Genomic DNA, 21,555 nt, shown 5'->3' on the forward strand with positions numbered 1-21,555 from the left:
CGTGAATCATCTCAGACTGGTTTCTTGAACATGACAATAAGTTCACTGTATTTAAATGGCCTCCAAAGTCACCAGTTCTCAATCCAATAGAGCACCTTTGGGATGTGGTGGAACGGGAGATTGGCATCATGGATGTGCAGCCGACAAATCTGCAGCAACTGCGTGATGCTATCATGTGAATATGGAGCAAAACCTCTGAGGAATATTTCCAGTAGCTTGTTGAATCTATGCCACAAAGGATTAAGGCAGTTCTGAAGGCAAAAGGGGATCTAACCTGGTACTAATGAGGTGTACCTAATAAAGTGGCCGGTGAGTTTATATACTGTACAGTTAGAAACATTATATAATTAGTGAGATCTTGAGACCTTTACACTTTTCAATCAATAAATTTGTGACTTAAACTATTTCAACCCCTTTTTTTTTCGGGACATGACCACTTACTGGGTTAGTTTTTTAAATAATTTTAAAAGACCAATTTCAAACCAATGTTTGGGTTGGGAATTGTGCAATTAATGTTGAAATATGTCCCAGCATTTTTTTAAAAGTGTAAAGCATTCCTAAGCCACAGTCATCTGTGGGAACACCTCAGGCTGTGGGCGGAGCCTCTGTGATGATGTCATCCACTGTGGGGGGGCTGATATTGAAGAGCGTGCGGGATCTTGGGTCTCTGGAGGAAATCTCTTCATCAGTGCTGGTGTGGTCATCAGTGCACGCGGTCATCATGTGGACATCTCTCATCTTCCTCATCCTCAGCCTCGCATCAGGAGCTCTTTCACGTGAGTGTTCCTTTTCTTAATTAACAAAAAAAAAAAGTTATGATGGAATAATATGGATAAAAGGTGAAAGTATAATCAGTAAAATGAATGCAAATAAAACCATATACTTTTTTTTTTGAGTTAGGGTTTGCTTCTAAACTGAAAAATAGCTGCATTGTTTTAGAAACAATGAAAAAAATCCTAAGTTGTAACCCAATGTTGGGTCGGATATGGACAAACCAACCACAACAAACCACAGATACAGCTGTGGCCTGAAATTAGCAAGAGGTATTTGTATTATTTATTAAATAACCAATTAATTGTATTTTATTCACGTCTACCCCAACCCCAACCCTAAATGTTTGTTTCTTAACTGGAAAATGGTTGGATTTTTTAAAGTACACAAGTACTGTTTCTAAAACAAGTACTTGTGTACTTTAAAAATGCTGGGTTCTTGTAACCCAATGTTGGGTAAAATATTGACAAACCAACCCAAATGTTGAGTTAAGAAGTGTTATTTATATTTAGTTTAAAAGAGTAAACCCAACATTGGCTTTGTCTGTATTTGACCCAATATTGGCTTTAAAAAAGCAGTTTGATAACTCCCATAATATTATCAACAAGAAAGGACATTCTAAATGGAGTTTAGACTGCAGCCATTTTGTGTTCGCTTTACCAATCAGTGCAAACTTTGACTTAACTAACATCCACAACTGAAAACCGTATCATCAGTGTGTTTAGCGGTTTAACCTTTAATTAGGCAAATAATCATGAATGGTTATATTTCATTGACATTGAGTACAATGCATTTCATTTTAAGTGATAAAAGTTTAAAGGTCCTGTAACACCCCCCAGCAGCACTCCAGGGTCTTTTTCAATGAGTATTTCAATGTGTTATAAAGGGTCAAAGAGGGTTGCTAGAGGAGATACAGCTGTGGTCTGAAGAATTGTTTGTATTATTTATTAAATAACCCATTAATTACATTTTATTCATGTCTACCCCAACCTTAAACTCTTAATGTTTATTTATAGACTGGAAAATGGGTGCATTGATTTAGAAACAGTACTTGTACACTTTCAAAAATGCTGGGTTCTTGTAACCCAATGTTGGGTAAAATATTGACAAACCAACCCAAATGTTGAGTTAAGAAGAGTGATTTATATTTAGTTGAAAAAAGTAAACCCAACATTGGCTTTGTCTGTATTTGACAGCATTTTTAGAGTGTAGAAAGTGTTTGTTTGATTACGTTTTTTCATTTTTTGTTTAAACCAATTGCCATAATGCTTTTTTATTATTAAAAGATGGATGTAGACGTGTAATTAAATTGCATTGAAAGGAATTTGGAGTGCTTTACACTTTTCACAGAATGCTGGGATATTTTTCAACCCAAATTGGACAATTCCCAACCCAAACATTGGGATTGAATTGATCTTAAATTGAATTCCAAAATTTACCAAACACTTGGTTTTGTTCATAAGTGTAGTTTAAACTGCAGCCATTTTGTGTTCGCTTTACCAATAAGTGCAAACTTTGACTTAACTAATATCCACAACTGAAAACCGTATCATTGTTGAGCTTAACGGTTTAACCTTTAATTGGGCGAAGAATTATGAATGGTAACTTAATTAAGAGTGATTACAATGTATTTAATTTCAAGTCATAAAAGTTTAGAGGTCCTATAACAACCCCCAGCAGCACTCCAGGGTCTTTTTCTAAATATTAATATTATTTTAATATTAATAAGAGTATTTTAATAAGTGCCCTGTAGGGTTGCAGAGGGTTGTTGATAGAAGGGATACAGCTGTGGCCTGAAGTTAATGAGAATTATTAATATTATTTATTAAATTACCCCTGAATTGTATTTTATTAATGGCCAACCCTAAAAGTTTGTTTCTAAACTGGAAAGTGCTTGCATTGCTTTAGAAACAGTACTTTTACACTTTAAGAAATGTTGGGTTGTTGCTAGAATGAATACATCTGCGGCCAGAAATTAATCAGAATTATTCATATCAATTATTAAATTACCCATCAATTGTATTTGATTAATTTCTACGTCTACCCTAAACCCGACCATCACAGTAATCAAACAGAGTATTATTCAAGTTATTTATTAAATTACACATAAAATTTGTATTTGGTTAACATCTACCGCTAAACCCAAACGCTCACGGTAATATAAAAATAGTTATTATTGTAAAGTGTCACAAACAATATACTATTTCTATACTGATGAAGGTATCCAAAGCTGTATCCCTTCTAGACTTTACCCTCAAAGAGGCCTGTCGTAAAAGATTTAAGATGAACTGGGAATTTTTTTAATGATTACTACTGTAACGCATGGCTCTAGCAACAGGTAGTTGTTGTTTTTTTGAAATACAGATTTGGCTGAAAAAAAAAAAACATGGGTAAATGAAAATATGAAGTCTAAAGGGAAGGTTGAGCGTCTGTGTGGGATCTGAGCTCATTCCAGCAGTGCGGATTATAGTCAGACGCTCAGCTGAAAGTCACATGAAAGGGATTGAGTGGGATTGTGGAGGTCGTGTGATCTATTCCCTCACATTCACATGCTTTTTCATCCTAGACCTTCGTGAACTTTTATGACGCCAACCTCAGTCTCAAATATTTATCATTCCATAACATCTAGAAGAGCACAGAACAGTAAATTAAGAATGATCATAGTCAGAATTATTCTCTATCCTGTGAATTTAGTTTTCCTTTCAAATATTTCCCAAATTACGTTTGGGAACAGAGCAAGGAATTTTTCACAGTATTTCCTAATATTTTTTTCTTCTGGAGGAAGTCTTATTTGTTTTATTTTGGCTAGAATAAAAGCAGTTTTTAATTTTTTTTAAAACCATTTTAAGGTCAATATTATTAACTCCCTTAAGCAATATTTGTTTTTAATTGTCTACTGCACAAACTACTGTTATACAGTGACTTGCCTAATGACTTTAATCCATGGAGATGAGACCAACTTCACTTTTTTTTCCTGGTTGCAGAATCCCGAACTCGATTTGCACGTTATCGTTCATGGAATTCACAGATGTATCCGGTCTGGAGGGACGGGGACCCCAGATACAGAGACTGCTGGAAGGGTACAGTATTTGATGACTGCTTAATGTACAGTTTAGAAAAATCTGGCATAAAGTCATCAAGGGGTTTTCAAATTTCTCTCACTCTCACACACAAAACAACTAAAGCTATCTCTATGGGGACTTCGCATAGATAGACCTAATTATTTTTATACTGTATGTCCTGTCCTTTTCCCCTAAACCCAACTCTCACATCTGCAGTTTTACATTTTCACTATTTATTTATGAGCCATTTTCCTCAAAAGATGTCCCATGGACAATACTAAAATAAATGTGCTACTATATTTGTAAGGACATTTGGCACACATACATTTTGTCTTGTTTTCCAATATTAATATGTTAACATTCTTAAATTCAAGGTTAGTTAAGTCAGGTAAGGTCTTTTTTATTGCAAAAAATTGAAGAAATCAAGAGAGAAATAATTAAGAAATAAATATTTAGCCTTTATTTTTGATTGAAGTTTTATTTTTTGATAGATGTTTTTTCTCATTGAATTTAAAAAAAAATGTATAACTGCAGGTTAACCATGTTTATCTATAACTTTAACTGGTGAAATCTGTTAGTTACTAGTTAATTAAAGTTATTAGTAACTAATTAAGTGATGTTTATTATAATAACCATAACCGTTTTTGATTGTAATGCAATAATGTGCACCTTTTGTAAACCTGCTTTAAAACGATAACTATTGTCAAAAGTGTTATTCAAATAAACTTGAAATGAAATTAAAAAATATATATTTTTGTTACAATCATAAATGTAAAGTAGTCGACGCAATAGCCTAGTGGTTAGCGCGCCGACATATGGTGCAATAGCACGTCAGGGCGTCGCGAGTTCGAATTCCAGCTCGGCGACATTTTCCTAACCTACCCCCTCTCTCTCTCTCTCTCTCTCTCTCTCTCTCTCTCTCTCTCTCTCTCTCTCTCTCTCTCTCTCTCTCTCTCTCTCTCTCTCTCTCTCTCTCTCTCTCTCTCTCTCTCTCTCTCTCTCTCTCTCTCTCTCTCTCTCTCTCTCTCTCTCTCTCTCTCTCTCTCTCTCTCCCACTTCGCTTCCTTTCTCAATACTGTCCTATCTAATAAAAAGGCCAAAAATATATATAAAAATAATAATAATAATAAATAAATGCAAAGTAAAAGCTATTTTTTCCCACTGTACCTTTTTCCTGTTTCTCCTCTTTAAATCCTTTCTTCCTCAGGTGGCGAGGTGACGTTTGAAGTCAGAAGTGATTCTCCAACACTGACTGGAGCAAAAGCCTCTTTCAACATCGATGTTCGTTTCCCGCAGAACCAGACGGTTCTCCCTGATGGACAGGTGGTGTGGGCCAGAAACTGCACTGTAAATGGTTTGTCAAATATTTGACTTTGTTTTTTCCCTCCACCACTATTGATTTCTGTAGAAAATAGATGCAATGTTAAAAATGGTTTACATGATTTAGATCTTGATGTAAACTATGCATATAGGTCACAATTATCCACATCAAATATACTAAGTATACAAATATACAGAAGAAATAAGAGCTTGCATGTCTTTTATTTTATTTTTAAAGTTTTTAAAATGAACTTACAAATGACAAAAGCGTAATCATTTTGTGTTCAGGAACATCATATACTATGGGCCAGTCTGTGTATCCTGAATCCAGCATCCCTCAAGACTGGAGCGGCGTTTTTCCTGACAGGACACCCTTCAACAGGACCTCCAACAAAAAGCCACGCTTCATCTATGTGTGGAAAACATGGGGTCAGAAAACAAATCCTATTCTACTTTCATACACAGCTGACAACAAAATGATTAGAATTTTAATTATTTTACAAACATTTATGCTTTTAAATATTAAAATAACTTAATTATAATAGCTAATTATTTTATCTTTGCCATGATGACAGTATATAATATTTTACTCATTATTTTGCAAGGTGCTAGTACCATAATATGTTTGCAGATATTTAAGAAACATGCTAAGTGAAGATATTTGTTTATGCTAAAGTCAGTGCGTTCCTTGTCACAATGTCTGTCTTTGGCAGTGGGCTGGTTATAGAGACCAAAACAGTTTACCCAATTATATTTCAGCATCCTGGGGGGTTGCACTGTATTTAATTTCAGTCATAAAGGCTGACTCGATGTATGCATCCGTGACCAAAAACGCCACAAATGCAGGACAGCAGCATCCTCTGAAATGAGATGCAGATTTAGAATTTTTTTAGGGCTTTTATTGAGATAGGATAGTGGAGGACAGACAGGAAAGCATTGGGAGAAGAGAGAGGAGAATGATGGGCATAGGACCTTGAGCCGGGAATCGAACTCTGATCACCCTGAGCACCATGGTGCTATATGTCTGTGCACTTAACCACTAGGCTATTGGCACAGACAGAAATATAACAAATTGATATAAAGTGGTTTTTCAATTAGCAAATAATATTAATATTACAAGCGTAAACATTAGTTGAGCATCATACATTGTAATAGCATGTCCAAACAAAAATGCACATAATCAGTACCTGAGGTGATCGTTGGCAGAGCAGTTTATGCGAGAACTAGAAACCATTTCGAAAATAGAAACTTCAAGTGATGGTTTGGACAAAAAATCATTTACATTGAAAGATTTATTTTGTTGTGTGTAGATATATTTTAGGCTCAATAGACTAGCTGAGGCGCGCTCGCACCTGTCGTCAATCTGGCTACCTTTGTTTACATTGAGTAATTGGTGGAGGGACCTGTTGAAAAAGTGTGTTGAATTTTTACTGCAATACCTAGTTTAACCACTGGGTGTCAGTCTGATGATTGTGATAGTAAGTGTATTGTCGTCTTTCAGGTTGTATCACAGCTTCAATGCGCTTTTAAAATAAATAAATATAAAACAAAGCAGCTGCTTTCCATCGCGACAGCAATAAGATCCATTGGACAGCCGATCGCTTTCACCCCAAAATGGCAGAATCCGGGCTGTTGCTGGGCGCTGCTGTTGCAATGGAACGTTCTATTGAGTGTCGCCTCTTGGTCATTCTAAGCTCTTTGGCCACGCCCAATACCTCAGACAGACCTAATCCAAAAATAACAATTTCTTAAGCGGGGCTAATTAATATGAATTAAATAAATGTTTTATTCTAGCCAAGCTAAAAGACAAATATAATAGGGAATGCTGTGAAAAACATCTTTGCTCTGTTAAACATCACTTGGGAAATATCTGAAAAGTAAATTGACTCATATTCTTGTGTTTCAGGAAAATACTGGCAGGTGGCTGATGGTCCTTCTTCTCTGCTGAGCATTGACACAAACAGCGTGCCTCTTGGTTCTTACAGCATGGAAGTGGTGATTTACCACTGCCGCGGCAAAGACAAGTTCATTCCCCTTGGTTATGTATCCACTCAGTTCTCCATCACTGGTATGTTGTTTATAGATTTAAATTTCCTGCATCCTTTAGAACAACATTTAAAGGAATAGTTCACCCAAAAATAATAAATTAACCTTTATACGTTAAAAAATAACCCATTTAAAGGGGTCCTATAATGCAAAAAACACTTTTATAAGGGGTTTAAACACAGTAATGTGGCAACAGTCTGTGAATTTAACCAGCTTCTAAAGGTAAACATTTATTAATTTAGTTTTTTTTACAATCAGACTTGATAAAAACAGTGCAGAAACGCTTTGATTGACATTCTCCCTTTGTACGTGTCATCAGAGGCGGAAAGCCCGCCCTCTAGTGACCACCTCTCCCTCATTAGCACAGAAATTTAAGCTGCGTCCCAAATCGCATACTTATGCACTATTTTACGCCATTTTGTAGTATAAATAGTGTAAGTAGTGTGTTCACACTGAAAACTCTAAAAAATAATAAGTGCACTTTATTTACCCGGATGATGCACTCATTCAGCCGCTGAAATTAAGTGTGTAATGATGGACACTTCACGCACTCAATGACCGCAGGTTTGCTTGCGTAGCGGAAGAGGCGGAGCTATGGGCGCACATGTTGAATAACTTTATTTATTTTGGATGGTGAAAGCAAAATTCTCCTATGAGAGTGATTATAGCGCCTCCCGGTGGTGAATGCGGCAATACTCGCGGCAGGTATTATTTGATAATTCGGTCGTTTATTTCACTGATTTGGCGACCGTCAAACGTCATCAGGGAAACGGTTTGAATTTCCGCTTAGTAAAAAAACATTAGTGTGCCATTTGGGACACCACTACATACATGTACTATCCTTTTAAATCTGCCACTATGCTGACACACAGGCATCTGTAGCCCCGCCCTCTTTTAAAAAGAGCACATCTTATTTGAATTTAAAGTGACAGTCACCAAAATGGCACAATCAGGATCAAAGCCTCAAAGGGCGTTTTTTTAGTGTCTGAGTTATAAAACATTCCCTTTATAAAAGGTCCCCTTTAAAATATAAATCTCATTGAGAGATATTTTTTACTTTACGTTTTGTAAGATATAAACATGCTTCAGTATACTGTTAACATATGCATTTGCTGTAAATTTAGAGTATGTTTGAAGTTTTTACCGCAAATATCACAGATCCATAACACTGAAATTGCTCATGTGCTTTTCCTCTCTAGACCAAATTCCCTTTGCAGTGACTTTGTCCCAAGTTGGTGACATCAACCAGGGCGACCAAAACTTTATCCAGAACCGAGCCGTGGCCTTCAGCATTAATCTGCACGACCCCAGCAGTTATCTCAGCAGCTCAGACATCACCTTCAACTGGGATTTCGGTGACAATAGTGGCACTCTGATCTCTCGGGAAACTACCGTAACCCACACATACCTCACGCCCGGATCCTTCAGGCCACAGGTGATTTTGATGGCCGCCATCTCTACTGGTTGCCCAGTCAATCCAACTCCAGCAGTTACCGTTGATCCTCCTGCTCCAGTCACAGGTACATTTTTATAATCAACGTTCATGGTGCAATATGTATGATTTTCTCATGACAATATCCAAAACCCACTAGAGCAGTGTTGTATATATATTGCTGACTAGAGGTGTGACGAGATCTCGTGTTACACGTTGTTAAATCGCAACAAAATTTCTCATCGAGGTGAAAAGTTGTCTAATGAGCTGTGATGTTAGCATAATGGAGCGTGAGGGTGAAATTAGCATTGAAAAATTGGAGGCAGGATTGGAGCTGAACATCAAGTGGGTTACACACACAATAAATTTGGCAACCCAAACTGGCCTGTTAAAATCCTGAGAAATTATCCATTTTAACTACTGAGACAGTGTGTGCTGGATGTTTATGCTAATGACATCACACACACTCCATTTCCGGTTTGGTTTTCTAGGCAACAGCAGCAAGGCTTTAATATGTTGTGTGTTTCATTAGACTACACAGGGTAGCATTATAACAGAAGCCTAAAAGGTATTTAGTCTGATAAAACAGTGCTGCTTCTTTTCCACATGATCACAAGCAGGAAGCGGTGGATTGAGGCATAATAAAAGATCTGCTGCTTTCGTACCACGTCACGCTATTAATGAAGACCACAACTCCCATGATTCCATACTTGGTCAGAGCCAGTGCTTCATTTGTAAATTGCAAGGTCCTGGAACAGATCGGGGTAGCGGATCCCGGTCACGGCATAATACAACTATCTTTATTTGTGAATATCCGCCCTCTAGTGGAAATAAATGACGTACTGTACCTTTAATTTTGAGTTCTGCAAAGATTTTTAGAATGAAATTTTCATTTGGATCCAAAAATATTCATGGATTTTGGTGCTGTCTCCTTTTGTCAGATGAAGGTACAGCACTGGATACCATTGTGGTCGCAGTTTCTCCTCAACCAGTTGATGTCATTCCCAATGCAGAGGAGGGAGTTGCAGCCGATGCCACTGTTGTTGCTAATGACTTAGCAGTGGCAGAAACTGATCCAGTTGACCTAGCAGACACTCTTGACACAACTGATGCTGTGGCTGAAGCGGACAATACTGCTGTGGTTGAAGGAACTGTAGCTACTGAGGCTGAACTTGCGGCTGAAGCTGAAAACACTGCTACAGATGCATTAGCTACACCTGCAGTTATTGAAGCCGAAGATGAAGCTGAAACCATTGCTGCAGATGCATTAGCTACACCTGCAGTTATTGAAGCCGAAGCTGCAGCCGAAGCTGAAAACACTGCTACAGATGCATTAGCTACACCTGCAGTTATTGAAGCCGAACCTGCAGCCGAAGCTGAAAACACTGCTACAGATGCATTAGCTACACCTGCAGTTATTGAAGCCGAAGCTGAAAACACTGCTACAGATGCATTAGCTACACCTGCAGTTATTGAAGCCGAACCTGCAGCCGAAGCTGAAAACACTGCTACAGATGCATTAGCTACACCTGCGGTTATTGAAGCCGAACCTGCAGCCGAAGCTGAAAACACTGCTACAGATGCATTAGCTACACCTGCGGTTACTGAAGCCGAACCTGCAGCCGAAGCTCCAGCAGCTGAGATCGATCTGGCAGCCACAGTTCTCCCAGAAGCTGCTGCTGCAGCGGTCGACACCACCTCAGTCCAGACGGCTCTTGAACCAGCAGCCCCGACTGGAGATGCAGTGGTCGCTAATGTTGCAGAAGACACAGTTATCGAAGCCGCTGCTGAAGCCGATGACGCAGCCAACGCAATCACTGGTGAACTACTTCATATAGATGACCATAGCTTTATGAAGGAGTCCAGAAATGATAATATGCATGATCTGTTTAATCTGTTAACGTTGATTCTTTATTAACAGGTGTAACTAGCATCCCTGAGGCAGCAGTGACTGAGTTGGAAGCCGAATTGGTGGCAGGAACTGAAGCAACGCAGGCCGCGCTAATCATTGCAAAGCGGCAAGCACCAGAATTGCCAGCAGAAGCCAGCTGTATGGTTTATCGTTATGGATCCTTCTCTACTACTCTTACAGTTGTCCGTGAGTACTTTTTTATGAATGCCTGAACAATATCCTGCTGAAAAATCAAGCTCAAACCAGCCTAGCATGGTTGGCTGATTTTAGCTGGTTGACCAGACTGGTTTTAGAGGGGTTTTGGCCATTTCCAGCCTGGTTTTAGCTGGACAGGCTGGGAGATGACCAGCTAAAACCAGCTTGACCAGCGTAGCCAGGCTGGGAGCCCAGCTAAAACCAGCTATGTCCAGCTTAAACCAGAATGGTCAAGCTGGTTTTAGCTGGTCACTTTCCAGCCTGACCAGCTAAGACTGGAAATGGCTGGAAACCAGCCTGGAAATGGCCAAAACCAGGCTGGTTGACCAGCTAAAACCAGCCAACCATCCTAGGGTGGTTTAAGCTGGATTGTTTAGCAGGGTAATATTGCACTAGCATACATACACTTCTTAATATATTATTAATATTCTTAATATTAATAATATATTACAATTCTTAATACATTTATTTATTCATTTTCCTTTGGCTAAAGCGGAATGAACCCCCAACTATTTCAGCAAATGTTTTACGTAGCAAATACCTGTCCAGCTACGCCATCCGGTACTGGGAAACACCCATACATTCTTTACTTCACAAAACAATTTTAAATAGACAATTTTAAAATAATTGTTTAAAATATTTTTTACGGCCAGTATTATTAGCCCCCTTAGGAATTTTAGTTTTTGATTGACTACATAACCCACTGTTGTCCAATGGTCACATTCTTGATTATATTAAGAACACTCAGGAGTTCATTTAACACTTAGAGTATGTTTTGTAAAATGAAATGACTGCTTGCTGTCAACTAACATCAGAAGTCCTTATCTGATGATAATGACCAAATAGAACATCCAGAATTTTTAGCATTCGAGGTTTACATTTTGGTATTGTATTTGGTTCAATAATTAACTCTTTTTTTATTATATTACAAAGAAGGCTCTAGTTGTTGTTTTTATAGGCTATTCTAGTATTTTCCATCAAACAAACTCTAGAACTGGGTATCACCAGCGTAACAGTGAAAACTGCCTCCATGTTCCTGTTCTAACGTCTGCAAATGGTAGCATGTATAGCACAAATATCAATGATCTTAGTACTGGCCCTTGCAGTTCTCCACACTAGAATTTGTTATTAATATAAGATTGATAGCAGTTAAATAAAAATTTAAATACTGCCAATGCAATCCCAGTAATGCCCACATAGACACACACACACACATATATATATATATATATATATATATATATATATATATATATATATATATATATATATATATATATATATATATATATATATATATATATATATATATACACACATACACGCACACACATATATATACATACATATATATGATTGCGTGTGTGTGTGTGTGTGTATACACACACACACACACATATATACTCACATATATATATATATATATATATATATATATATATATATATATATATATATACACGCACACATATATATACATACATATATATGTTTGTGTGTGTGTGTGTGTGTGTGTGTGTGTGTGTGTGTGTGTGTGTGTGTGTGTGTGTGTGTGTGTGTGTGTGTGTGTATACACACACACACACACATATATACACACACATATATATATATATATATATATATATATATATATATATATACATACATACATACATACATACATACATACACATATATGTTTGTGTGTATGTATATATATCAGATGTTGATAGGTGATGGATGGCCACGAAAGCCAAGTTGCCAAAATAGTAAGATTTATGCACATTGTGGTCATTACTTAATTTTTTGGTATTGTTAACATAAAAAGAATGACTAGCATCTATCTGCTGCAACAATTAAAAGCGTTCAGAACGTCACGCGATGCCTGCAGAAGTTTTTTTTGGAGGATACAGGTCAACGTTATTACTGTGTGTGTGCACTTTGTTAGTCCACCCAAGTTAACGTTAGGTGATACAGAGACAAACACGCATGAATAAATGAAATGAGATCTAAAATGTGTTGCACATTTGGCGGTTCACTTTTGCTATTTGGTATGATTGCATGCATATCAGAAGTGAACCAGAACAGAGTTTGCGCAAACCGTACCACAGACCACCTATTTCAGGCGGACTCGTGTACAGTTTGCAAGTATGCACCCGAGTTTAGAAGACAGCATTCACATTAGCTAAACGTACCAAACTCTAACGTCAAACGAACCCAGATGCGGACCTACAGTGCTACAACAAGCAAAGAGTATTAATGTGAATTGTTAATTAAACTAGAGTTAACAAGAGTTTTTAAATTATAATTAATGTAGGGCTGGCATAAAAGATGCACAAAATGTTGAGGACTATAACTAATTGAGAACCACTGTGCTATCAGCCTTTCACGTGTATTATTTTATTATACTGATTATACCTATAAATAAATGACAGTGTTTAATAAAGACTGTTGTGTAAATTTACAAACACTAAATAGTATATTAATGATCGTAAGACAGCCTGTTCATACTGTATACACTGTTTATTATAGTCTTTTTCTATGATTTCAGAGGGGATAGAGAGTGTTGAGATTGTGGAGGTGAATAATGTGGTGATGCTGGCCACAGAGCTGGAGCAGAACGCGGTGGATCTCACAGTCACATGTCAGGGAAGGTAAATATTCATTCATCATGGTTTACTTTACAGACTGCACATACACATACTTTGGAAATATAGATTTTTTTCACGGTTCAGCCAATTGTAAGTTTAGTTGTCACAGTTTTGACTTTTTTACACACATCAAGACAATAACGGAGACCTATTTTGCCCCTTTTTATGAGATGTAGAATAAGTCTCTGATGTCTTTACAGTGTGTTTGTGAAGTTTCAGCTCAAAATAACCCACCAATAATTTATTGAAACTGCCCCTTTTTAGCTTTGATCTAGAGATCTGCGCAGGACAAAATTTTGAATCACGCTTCCAGCAGGTTTTAGGGTGCTTTCACACCTACACTTTTGTTTCAGAACGTGTCTCGTTTGCCCAGTTAGCGCGGTTCGATTGGCATATATGAACAGGGCAATCGCGCTCTGTTCCACGCCAAAGTAATCGCTCCGAGATCGCTTGAATGAGGTGGTCTCGGCTCGATTGAAACGAACCCAGGAGCGGTTCGATTGCAGTGAGAAAGCGATCCGATCCGAGCGCGGTTATGTCACAGTGTTTTATGGATATGTAATAGGCATATGGCTATATGAAGAGAGAATTATGAGTATGGTGGGAAGTTTCGCGAGTCTCCGGATGCCCACAAACGAGTGATGATCTCCCGGTAGTCTCGCATCTCTCTCCCAGTCCTCAAATAGGCATCGTCGCGCACCCTTCTCACCCCTCCCCACCGCGTCTCTCCTCAGACACGTCACGCGCGCACCCTGTCAATCACCACCAAACCACCACCTCTCCTGACAGCTGAGCGGGACGCTGCAGAATAAATCCTGACACTCTGACCAATGTGAGGAGAGTTTACTCGCACGTGACTTGTTTTAGCTCTTTTGGTCCGATTACAAACTTTGCAGTGTGAAAGCGAACCGCTCCAAGAGCAAAGAGCAACAATGTAACAATTGTAATCTCTGTTTCGGAACAACTGAATTCTGATTCACAGGTGTGAAAGCAGCCTTAGTCTGAACCAGACCGCTCCTGCTTATATTCCGCATTTGTTGTCCCGCTGCCCGACCCGCCCCATTTTCCACCCACCTTGCCCGTGCTCTCTTTCTCTCACACACACACACACACACATAGACAGCACGAAGCTCTCTCTCATTCACACACACACATAGACAGCAAAGCTCTCTCTCTCATTCACACACACACACACAGACAGCAAAACTCTCTCTCTCTCTCATTCACACACACACATAGACAGCAAAGCTCTCTCTCTCATTCACACACACGCATAGACAGCAAAGCTCTCTCTCTCATTCACACACACGCATAGACAGCAAAACTCTCTCTCTCTCTCATTCACACACACATAGACAGCAAAGCTCTCTCTCTCTCATTCACACACACGCATAGACAGCAAAGCTCTCTCTCTCATTCACACAACCACAAAGACAGCATGAAGCTCTCTCTCTCTCTCATTCACACACACACACACACGTAGACAGCTTGAAGCTCTTTCTCTTATTCACACACACACACATACACACATTGACCGCACGAAGCTCTCGCTCTCTATTCACACACATAGACACCAACAAATAAGCTAAATTAAGCATCACGCTCTCTCATTCACACACATACATACGCGTACTCGCTCGGCCGGGAGTCGGAAACAATATTGTTAGACCGCCCGCTCCAATACAATTTACACCGACCGCTCCCGCAATTTATTTGGAAATTTATTCCCGCGCCGCAAGAAATCTAGTCGGGTCCCGCCGGGAATGCAGACCTCTACTTTGATCCCTACTGTGCCATTTTGGAGACTGTCGCTTTAAATTCAAATGAGATTCAAAAGAGGGCGGAGCTACAAATGCCTGTGTGCCAGCATAGTGGCAGAATCAAAAACAAGACTAATGTGCTATGCTAATGAAGGAGAGATGGTTACTAGTGGGCGGGGCTTTCCCCATCTGATGACACGTATGAAGGGAGAATATCAATCAACGTGTTTCTGCAGACTGTTTATAAAAAACTAGAAATAATTAATTTTGAGCATTAGAAGCTGGTTATGTTCACACACTGTTACCACATTACTGACCTTCTCGCTGTAGGGTGACAGCACTACCTACTGCACCACCGCATCTCCCAGATCCGATTCATATTGGATTTTTCACATACTGTATGAACAAGGCCTGAATCTGATTTGAGTGATCAGAATCTGTGATTTAATTTTTCCTGCTTAAGTATCACATCTCTGTACACAATTTGATTTAACAACTGAACTTATATAAATTTGAACTGAACAACTGCGATGGTATTTCTCTGCTTCGTTTGCTCTGCAGTCTCCCAAATCAAGTGTGCACGGTGGTGTCAGACGCAGACTGCATCAGCCCAGTTCAGACCCAGTGTAATGACGTGACTCCGACCCCCGAGTGTCAGATTGTGCTCAGACAGTTTTTCAACAACTCCGGCACCTTCTGCATCAACGTGTCTCTGACCAACGACGTCAGCTTGGCTGTGACCAGCGCACGGCTCAATGTGGCTATAGGCAAGTGTCAAATCAATCCAAAACATATTAAACATGTATTTTCCATGACCTGCTTTTGAAGTGTGACCTCTTAATACTTCTCTAGACACAAACTCATCGAGGAACACGGCTGGAGCAACACTCGGAGTTCTGTTTTTCGTTTGTGCTTTGGCGGCCATTGCTTTTACATACAAGTAAGACACCAATAGTATACACAATGTGAAGTTTATTTATAAACTAATTTCGAGAGGATTATGAAATCTTTGTCTTTTGATGCGCAAGTCATTTTTAATAGATGAAAAATTTTTTATATTTTTTTCATATATATATATATATATATATATATATATATATATATATATATATATAAATTTATTATATATTTTTTTCTTATATATATATTTTTTTTCTTATATATATATATTTTTTCTTATGTATATATATATATATATATATATATTTTTTTTTTTTTTTTTTACATATATATATATTTTTTTCTTATATATATTTTTTTTTTCTTATATATATATTTTTTTCTTATATATATATTTTTTTCTTATGTATATATATATATATATATATATATATATTTTTTTTACATATATATATTTTTTTTTCTTATATATATGTTTTTTTTCTTATATATATATATATATTTTTTTTCTTATATATATATTTTTTTCTTATATATACATATATATATATATATATATATATATATATATATATATACATATATATATATATATATATATATATATATATATATATATATATATATAAGAAAAGAAAAAATATATATAATATATATATATATTTTTTTTTTTTTTTTTTTTTTTTTTCTTCTTATATATATATTTTTTTTCTTATATATATTTTTATATAATCATTAAAAAATTGTATCTCTTCAGGCGGTTTAAGGAGTACCATCCACTGAGAGAAGAAAGCGAGGGCAGCGGTTTTGCTTCAGGAATAAGCTCAGTACCTTCGATGCTGTGGAGCTTTCTGAACCGGAGATCGACTGCCGAGAGCCGTCCACTTCTGCTGGGACGCGTGGTGTGAAAACAGCCATAATGCATCACCTGTACAGTCTCCTCATAAGAGAATTAAACAAGCCTACTAACAAGAGGTCCTTATTGTACTGTAATAACAATGTCATGTGCAAAAATATCATATGCAGCATGAATCGAGTAATCCAAATAAAGTATGGTGGTTGCACATGTTGTAAAAACAGATACTTCTGCTTTATTTGGTCTACAGTCACACTACAAAAAATGCTTCATGTAATGTTTTTATAATTGCTTTAGTCCAAATATCTAAAAAATCTTAAATCTAAAGCATTTTCATGCAAGGAAAAACTTTTTTTTCTGAAAACAAGCAAAATCATCTAGAAAAAAATGTATTTTGCTCATTTTACTAATAATCTTGTGTATTTTTAACATTTATTTATTTTTTCAGACAGACCTTTTTTGTCTAGAACAGAAATGCCCAAACTAGGGCCAAAGTTGGCCCATGGTAACCTTTGATTTGGCCCGCCATCCCATCTGAGAATAGAGGAAGAATGTTTCGAGATTGTCTTTTTAAATCTAATGTAATCTTTTGTTTGTTTGTTAAAAGTTAATTGAAAATAAATGTTTTAATTAAGTATTTTAAATGTCACATTTAGTTTAAATGAACATATCTGAAGGATAGAGGACAGAGCGGAGACTTTGGTGAGCAAATACAGTTTGGTGAGTGTATTTAGCATTGAACTCCACTGGTAAGTTTTAGTGCAATAAGTTATGATTTTAAAAGTTATGTTGCATTAGTTAATACGATTAGTAACGTTTTATATTTATTTTTAAATATGAAATAAATTAGGAAATTACCCATGGTGCCTTAAATGTAATACAGTTTGGTATCATACCATTAGTATTATTTACCTTCGGCTCATAATGATATTTGGTTTTTGACCCTTTATATGAAAAACTTTGGGCACCCCTGCTCTAGAAAATGGTTCTTGATGAAAGAATTGAGTTTTGGATATTTAAAACAAGACAAAATCTCTAAGCAAGAAAAGATTTTTTTTCTTTTACTTTCAGTATTAGAAAGACTCTTGGTGTTAATCAGTATTAATACAATTAAAATATGCATTTCAAATATAATGAAACTAAGAAGTTTTCTTGCATTTTTAAGAGAGGGTACACTGCAAATGATGCTTTTTTTAAGAGTTGTCTTGTATCTAGTCTAAATATCTAAAAACAATTCATCTTAAATCAAGAAGCATTTTCTTCTAGACAAGTAAATATGACTCTTGTTTTCAGAAATGAGTCAAACTGAAGAGATTTTTCCTTAAAACAAGCAAAACTATCAAACTTATTTTAAAATTTACATTTAAACAAGCAAAATAATCCTGTTTTTGGTTTGAAAGAAAATTATTTAGCTTGGTTTAAGGAAAAACTCACTTAATTTTGACCTAATATTTCTGGAATCTAAAAAAAAAAAATCTTGTGTAGAAAATGCTTCTAGATTTCCGAATTATTAGATATTTAGGCTAGAAACAAGACAAAACTCCAAGTAAAAAAAGCTTTTTTTTTTACTTTCAGTGCTAGAAAGACCCTTGGTGTTAATCAATATTAATACATTTAAAATATGCATTTGCAAAGTAATGAAACTAAGATGTTTACTTGTATTTTTTAGAGAGGGTACACTGCAGATAATGCTTATTTAGAGTTTTTGTCTTGTTTCCAGCAGGGGCATTGCTCGGGTTGAAAGGGATAAGGGGTTTAGGGGTTTTATTTCAATATTGTTGTTTTAATGTAACTAGCAAAAGATTTTTTTAAAAATGGTAGTTGATATTTACAGGTTATTGTAATAGTTAAAAAAAAATGTATTCAATTTTTTGGAAATCACTTCATTGCCGTAAATGTCTTAAAGACTGCAAATACATCAACATAATTTTTTTGGCACTGTTCAATAATTCATGCTTTTATAGGTGTAGGGTTGGGGTAGTCATTAATAAAATAAGATTTGATGGGTAATTTAATAAATAATATAAATAATTCTAATTATAATTACTGTTTTTACATTACTGTGAGGGTTGGAGTGAGATATGTAGTGATTAATACAATACAAAGAATGGGTAATTTAATACACAATACAGGCATCTACACTGTACAAAAATACATGATCAATTAGTCATGATAGCAAATGTTTTTGGTTCATTGTAACTTAATAAACGAAGTCAATCATGTTCAAACTTAACTGTTTAAAGCTGTTATAAGTCAGTTTAACTTAATATAAGTTCAATGGACTCGAAAGATTAATTGTTTCAGCTTAAAAATTGAAAGCAACCAGGATTTTTTTAAGTGTTGGCATTTATTTTGGTTGTTGCTAGAAAGGATACAGCCATAATTTAACAACAATTATTTATTAAATTACCCATTATTAGTATTTTCCACCATTACAGTAATGTAAAAACAGTAATTATAACGGAGTATTATTCTTATTATTTATTAAATTACCCTTTAAGTTGCATTTTATTAATATCTACCCCTTGCAGAAATGCAATTAATTCTTCTTGTTGTACAGTCAGTGTCACAAAAATGTTGCTATATTGATGCAGATATCCACAGCTGTATCCCTTCTAGACGTTACCGGGCATTTTTAGTAATTAATTTTCCTTCCAGATGCCTAAATGGAAAAGTCTTGACGTGCCAAACCTGATGCAAGTGTCAACGTGAAGGTAAAGGAGTAAGTAATGACGCTCTCTGTGAAAACCTGTGGAAGTGTTTTTTATGGTGCCACCACAGCATGAAACCTCCACCCTGTCAGGCTCATCCAATTCTGCAAAACTGGACTATACCATACCACGCTTCTGCCATCATTACACAAATGGTGGCTGAAAAAACCACGCGTCCTCCATATGGAAGTGATTCACCGATGATATACGGAAGATTTAGCTTGTTTAATTACTGTTTTGATTTAAGCAGGTTTGGAGTAATGTGATATCTCCCTATGCGAGTTTTCATCCAAATGACCGCCTTTAAGCTCAAGTCAAACAAATGACTTGAGGGTTAATGGTCAGTCTTGGATTTGCCTGAGTGAAACTAAATAAATGTGTGGATGTAACCTTTTACACTGGCAGAGCTCAAAGATTTCCATGGTCCACTCAGTCATAACATGTGGACGGACCAAATCCTCCTTTCGCTGGCAGGCGTACAGCATTTTGCTGAAATGTCAGGACATCCCTGTGATAAAATAACAGAAACTGCATTTCATACTTTCATGATATTCAGATAGGCAGATTAGGAAACAGATTGCTGTAGGGAATTTTTATTTGTATTTTTATAATCGTATTTTTACACACTGCAAAAATGGGAAAAACTTTTGAGTTTATATACACTACCTGACAAAAGTCTTGTCTCCTATCCAAATTTTAGGAATAACAAATAATAACTTGACTTAAAGTTGATCATTTGGTATCAGAAGTGGCTTATATGAAAAGCAAAGGCCTCTAGATTACACTTATTTCACTAAAATAAAATTGATTATGTCTTGACTTTTAATTATTTCATTAGGACAGTAAAGTTAACAAAAGTCTTGTCAGTGAACAGAAATAATGTCCAGTATAGAATATAAAGTCCTGCTGCAGTGGAGACAGAATGAATATTGTGTCTGACTCCATCATGAGCTTGGAGGACTGCATCCATACATCTCTGCACTGACTCAAATCACTGATTAATAAAGTCATCTGGAATGGCGAAGAAAGCGTTCCTGCAGGACTCCCAGAGTTCATCAAGATCCTTTGGATACTTTTGTCAGGTAGTGTACATTTATATTCATAAAAATATGAAAATAAGTAGTTTGAATTAAAGAAAATCGAAGTCCCTACAATAATCGGTTTCCTAATGCATTCAAAATAAGTGTGAATAAAACCATATTGATCACCACTGTCCCGTTAGTAAGTAAATGTGAAAAATAAAAGTTTTACCATATTGTTACACCTGTTCATAAAGTATCCTGGAAAAATTTCTTTGAAAGTATTGGACCACTTTTTTAAAAAAAAAAAAAGCCTTGCTGCATTTTGTATTATTGTTGCATTTTGTATATTTGTAAATATTAATTATATATCTTATTTGCTTGCATGTTTCATAAAATCTATAGGAACACACAAGCCTAATCTTAAAACTACTTATTAACCCCATTAGACTTATTGAAATTTAATTACATTTCTTTGCCTTTAATAGTCATGAATTTAAAAAAAAAAACTAAAAGTTGTAACTTGGGTATCAAAATTATAAGTTTTTCACAATGTAAAAAGGTAATGTTATTTGTAAAAATGTAAAAATTAATGATAGTTCATATATATATTTTTTTAATCTGTTAACCACAAAACAGATTGTTAGAAAGAATGTTGGAAACCATAAATATCATAATTAGGCGGGAGGGGAAAGACACCATGGAAGTTAATGGCTACAGGTTTCTGACATTCTTCAAAATATCTTCTCTTGTGTTCAAAAGAAATAAATTCAAAAAGATTTATAAAGATTGAGGGTGCCAACAGTGAAAGAATTTAAAAAAACTTTTGGATAAACTACACACTTTCACAAAGCTCAGTTATAGACCCAAGTTAATTTAGTTCACATTTTAAAAATAAGCTGGATTTATATTATATTTTTAGTAAACTTTGCCATTTA

The 21,555-nt window shown here is 36.1% G+C and overlaps 1 protein-coding gene and 1 long non-coding RNA gene across 3 annotated transcripts in view; both read left to right on the forward strand.

The window, feature by feature from the left end:
- LOC141376510 (uncharacterized) overlaps positions 1 to 21,555 on the forward strand; it is a 151,091-nt gene that overhangs the window by 2,861 nt on the left and 126,675 nt on the right. The window lies entirely within an intron of this gene.
- Positions 599 to 17,110, forward strand: pmela (premelanosome protein a). Of its 2 annotated transcripts, NM_001045330.1 has the most exon segments (13): positions 702 to 776; positions 3,756 to 3,851; positions 5,041 to 5,187; positions 5,442 to 5,582; positions 7,060 to 7,221; positions 8,399 to 8,719; positions 9,573 to 9,833; positions 9,894 to 10,451; positions 10,553 to 10,729; positions 13,272 to 13,374; positions 15,693 to 15,898; positions 15,984 to 16,071; positions 16,789 to 17,108. In NM_001045330.1, coding segments are annotated over 13 exon segments (2,466 nt in total). In that variant the 5' UTR covers positions 702 to 721; the 3' UTR covers positions 16,940 to 17,108.

Source organism: Danio rerio, chromosome 11 (genome assembly GCF_049306965.1).
Source record: "Danio rerio strain Tuebingen ecotype United States chromosome 11, GRCz12tu, whole genome shotgun sequence".
NCBI classification, from domain to species: Eukaryota; Metazoa; Chordata; class Actinopteri; order Cypriniformes; family Danionidae; genus Danio; species Danio rerio.